This window comes from Notothenia coriiceps, unplaced genomic scaffold (genome assembly GCF_000735185.1).
Source record: "Notothenia coriiceps isolate Sejong01 unplaced genomic scaffold, NC01 NC01_scaffold00003167, whole genome shotgun sequence".
Lineage (NCBI taxonomy): Eukaryota > Metazoa > Chordata > Actinopteri > Perciformes > Nototheniidae > Notothenia > Notothenia coriiceps.
In genome coordinates this window covers 1-4,596 of record NW_011335868.1, presented here as the reverse complement: position 1 = coordinate 4,596, position 4,596 = coordinate 1, and the positions used below count along the sequence as shown (strand labels likewise).

General features: G+C 37.8%; 1 protein-coding gene across 1 annotated transcript; it reads left to right on the top strand.

Annotated features, from left to right (window-relative positions):
* Positions 1-723: 723 nt before the first annotated feature.
* Positions 724-3,114, top strand: LOC104941118 (aldehyde dehydrogenase family 1 member A3-like; the record flags this gene model as incomplete). The annotated part of the gene is made up of 4 exons (XM_010766163.1): positions 724-881; positions 1,679-1,753; positions 1,840-1,905; positions 2,369-3,114. Coding segments are annotated over 4 exons (330 nt in total), but the record flags the coding sequence as incomplete, so codon positions are not given.
* Between the last annotated feature and the right edge of the window lie 1,482 nt (positions 3,115-4,596).

Below are 4,596 nucleotides of genomic sequence, written 5' to 3'. Positions count from 1 at the left end.
GCTCTCCGATTGGCTGGTTTAAACCATTTTTTACAGGAGTGGGTGGAAAGGTTGGGGGAGGTTTTCTCCATACCACTTTTTGTCCATGGCCCCAAATACACCCTGAAAAATAAGGAAACTCTAGTACTGACACATTTCTTGCTTGCTAATGCAAAATTAGCGATCTGGAAACGTCGGAAAAACCAACTTGCTGGAGTGGGATGGACGGATGCAGTGCTCTGTCTGAGGGGGCTGGTGGCAGCGCGTCCGAGGGTGAAGCATGCATACTACACGCTGATCAATCATCTGCAGGGGTTTCTGGATGTGTGGGCTGTTGGGCAGGTTCTGTGCTCACTGGGGGAGAATGACTATTATTGACATTTAAAAAAATAGGTGTAGTCTTTGTTTTTAAAGTGTGTAAAAGAGGATGTTTTTAAATGGGTGATGTTTCAAATGATATTTATTTTGGTAGTGGTGAAATCTGGTTATTTATTTATTTGAAATTGTAATATATTAGGGTTTTTACAAACTCTTTTGCAGGGTGTGTGTATCTTCTTCTTCTTCTTCTTCTTCTTCTTCTTCTTCTTCAATATATATATATAACTAGTCCAGCTATTATATATATTTTAATTACACATGTATGTTTTATTCAATGTGAATGTCAAACAAAGGACAGGAAACAAAAGCATTTAATTTCATACTGGGATATTTGACTGGTCTCAATTGAAATGTTTGTCCTCTCAGATCTTTGGTCCAGTGCAGTGCATCTTCAGCTTTAAGAGCCAGCAGGAGGCCATAGAGCGGGCCAACAGCTCCCGGTATGGCCTGGTGTCCGCAGTGTTCACAGCCAGCATAGACAGAGCTCTGTCTGTGTCTGCAGCCCTGGAGACTGGCACTGTCTGGTGAGTCCACATTTCATTTGCCTATTTGTCAATAAAACAACATTTACATTTTATTCCAACAGCATCATGGGGCAAATTCAGGCATGATCTGGTGAAATAATGTAATGCATGATCATTATACAAAATTCGAAACATTTTTCAATTAGTCGTTCTTGCAATTTTCTCTACTATCCATATTCACATATCAAACAATATGCACAAAAGGGAACACACAATCAGAGATTAAGAAACAATATGGCTGACTGATTCCACTTGAAAAAACTGAGGTAGACAAAGTTACCCTCAGCGAGCCCCAAGTGGTCTATAATATCACGGCTGAGGGAAGAACTCAGCAAATTGGACTCAATAGCGTGTGATCACCATGAGAATAAAATCAAATGCTGCATTTTCCTCCACAGCCATAACTGCACCATGTATCAAACATCAGTTATGGCTAACTTTAAGCAAAAATTGACATTACACACTGCCTGATATGTATTGATCAGCCTCAATCATACAAAAGCAAACCCGCAATGAAACTGAGACTTTTGTCACACAAAAACATACTCAGCTTTGTTAAAATTAAATGCATATTGATTTTGTTTCTCAGTTATTCTAACAAATGACATGTAATTTAATGTTAATTGTTTCTCTAACTTTAACGTTTTAACAGAAAATGATCTAAAATCTTTATTTTGTATTATATGTTTTACATTTTTCAACTGGCCTTCATTTCACTGCTGGTAAACAGTTTATTTTATGTGATTACAATTTGGTTTTGGCCATTATTACGTTTTGTGTTCTCTATCTTTGTTCAGGATAAACTGCTATAACGCCCTTCATGTCCAGACTCCCTTTGGAGGGTACAAGATGTCAGGCAATGGACGAGAGCTGTAAGAACCATCACTCTCTTCATATTTCAGATTATTCACTTGTTCCCTGTGTGTTCCCTCACCATGTGTTGTTTCTCTCCTCTCAGGGGAGAGTATGCTCTGGCTGAGTACTCAGAGGTGAAAGCAGTGACCATCAAATTGAGAGAAACTCTGTGAGAAGGACTACACTACACACCTCTGTCTTCACTCATGCTGCTGAGACTGAGTTTAGGAATAGATTAGTTGGTCTGAACACTATGTCAGATCCCAGAAGATTGATGTTTGTTCACCTTTTCTTGTAAATAGTGTAGGTGAATAAATACTTTTACTCAACAGTAATTACAGTTTCAGTAATGTCAGTTTAAAAAGACATTCTTTTTAAAAACAAATATTCATATTTAAAAAAGATTACTGAAACGATGATTGGATAAAAAAATGTTTTTGCTTTATGGTCCATTTTTAGAGCTTTCTGCCCTCATGAATAGAAGACATAACCTACATGTTTAAAGTAAAGGTGATCTCTGGTCTTTGGTGTCACATGTGAATCCTCTTTCTCTGTTCGTCCACTGACTCCTCTGTTCGTCCACTGTCTCCTCCGTTCGTCCACGGACTCCTCCGTCGTCTACTGACTCCCAGTCGTCCACTGACTCCTCCAGATGTCGACTGACTCCTCCAGATGTCGACTGGCTCCTCCAGATGTCCACTGGCTCCTCCAGTCGTCCACTGGCTCCTCCAGATGTCCACTTGCTCCTGCTCTGTGAATTGGATTGACTGGTAGGAGCCAGTGGATGCTGGAAGAAGTTTTAGGCGTTAACAGACAGCTGAAGTTGTGGGTCCTCTGGTCCAGGGTCCTTGCTCACTCTGATGTAGTTTCCCTGTCATAATTAAAACCACAGAGACTACAACTCAGCTAAAACGTGAGCTTAGCCTGATCGATCCGATCTCCATTTAGAAGATCGGATCGGTCTTGTAAGGACACTTGCAAAGCATCAATTCATGGTTTTTCCTAACCGGTACCAGTATGTAGTTATTTCTGCATTATTTTGAAACGTGTATGACAGTTAAATTAGGGGGAAATATGTTCATGTTGTTGTTGGTATTTTTGTATGTGTAGTAAGAGCCAGTGAGCAACGTACTTTCATAATAATAATAAAAACTGTAAACACGCAATAAAATTAATAGCCTAATAATAATATTTGTCGGTGTTAATTAATAAAGCGTTAACTTGCCCAGCCCTAGTTTTAATACATCCTGCTTTGGTTATGATTATTGTATGACAAGCTTTTGTAGTTTAATACAGATTAACATAAAGCCTTAGTGTTCAATTTATTCTGTTGTCGGAAATGTGTTTGAATAGAATAAAAGAACGTGTGGCAAAATGGGATTCTGTGTGTCTGTTTTGAACAATGTTCAACTTTATTTCTGTTACACTGAAATGCAAATTACTTTCCCCCTTGGTTTACTTTATTTTTGTCTTCACTTGAATGGGAATATTAATACGCTGTTTCGAAGTAAGACGGCTGTCGGGAATTATTTTGAAAAATAAGACCGGAAATGCCGCCGGTGTCCGGTCTGACTTGACACCGTGCGTGTGGGTTGGAAAGTTTGCATGCAGGGATCAGGAAGTGGGCACAGTATAGCCCCGGGTGAAGCCGTTTGGCGGACCAATGTTCTGTACAGTCTGGAGTCATTTCTGGATCCTTTCTGCAGTAATGTGCCGAGCAGCCATCAGGTGAGTTGGCTAACAAACTGCTGCGTCATCTTTCAACTATTAGCGGGTTTTCCTTCGTCAATCTGAGGAAGCATTATCTATTTAAACATCATTTTCTAATAATCTTCTTTTATTGTAAATACTCACGAAGTACTTTTCATATCGTTAGGCCTGTAATTGTTCTGGTCGGCTATTACAACAACAAATACACACTCAGACAAACACATACTCACTTTGATTTCAAACCTCAACACATACACACTCACTCAGACAAAGCTTGTGTGTGAGGATGAAACATAAAAAAAACGGTATGTTATTAACACGCAGTGAATAATTAATATATTTAAAACTTAGGTTATTTTGTCCTGACATTTCTAAATAGATGTCTTCTACTTATGTCTTGCTTTTGTTTCTCAGCATTTGGCTCATAAAGCAGGCTCAATAAGGTTTTTCCACCAGGTTCTGCTGCCTTAGTTAGTGTCTTTCTTATGTGGTGTAGATTCATTGAGAGTTGAAGATGCTAATGCTCTCAGACAGATTGATTGATTGATTGAAAAGTTTATTAACAGCTTGTATATTGGGTACAGTACAGTACAGCTCAAAACATACAATTGTTAAGGGGATGCAGACCAGAGAAAGACTTTCGTCTTGTTTACATCAGGGTCCCCCATTTCCAATTCATCATATCATTTAAGACATATAAGACATATTTGACATACAGATGGCTTATTTACAATTTACATACAGGTGGTTTTTTTACATACAGATGGCTTATTTACAATTTTCATTTTAGATTTCGTTCTAATACATCCTAACCGGACATTTAAGACATACCAAGTCTACAGATATAGAGTTAGTAACAGAGTCTAAAATGCGAGTATATACAGGACTGTCTCAGAAAATTAGAATATTGTGATAAAGTTCTTTATTTTCTGTAATGCAATTAAAAAAACAAAAATGTCATACATTCTGGATTCATTACAAATCAACTGAAATATTGCAAGCCTTTTATTATTTTAATATTGCTGATTATGGCATACAGCTTAAGAAAACTCAAAAATCCTATCTCAAAAAATTAGAATAGTTCCTCAGACCAAGTAAAAAAAAAAGATTTATAACAGCAAAACACAATCAAACATTTGAAAATGTCCAT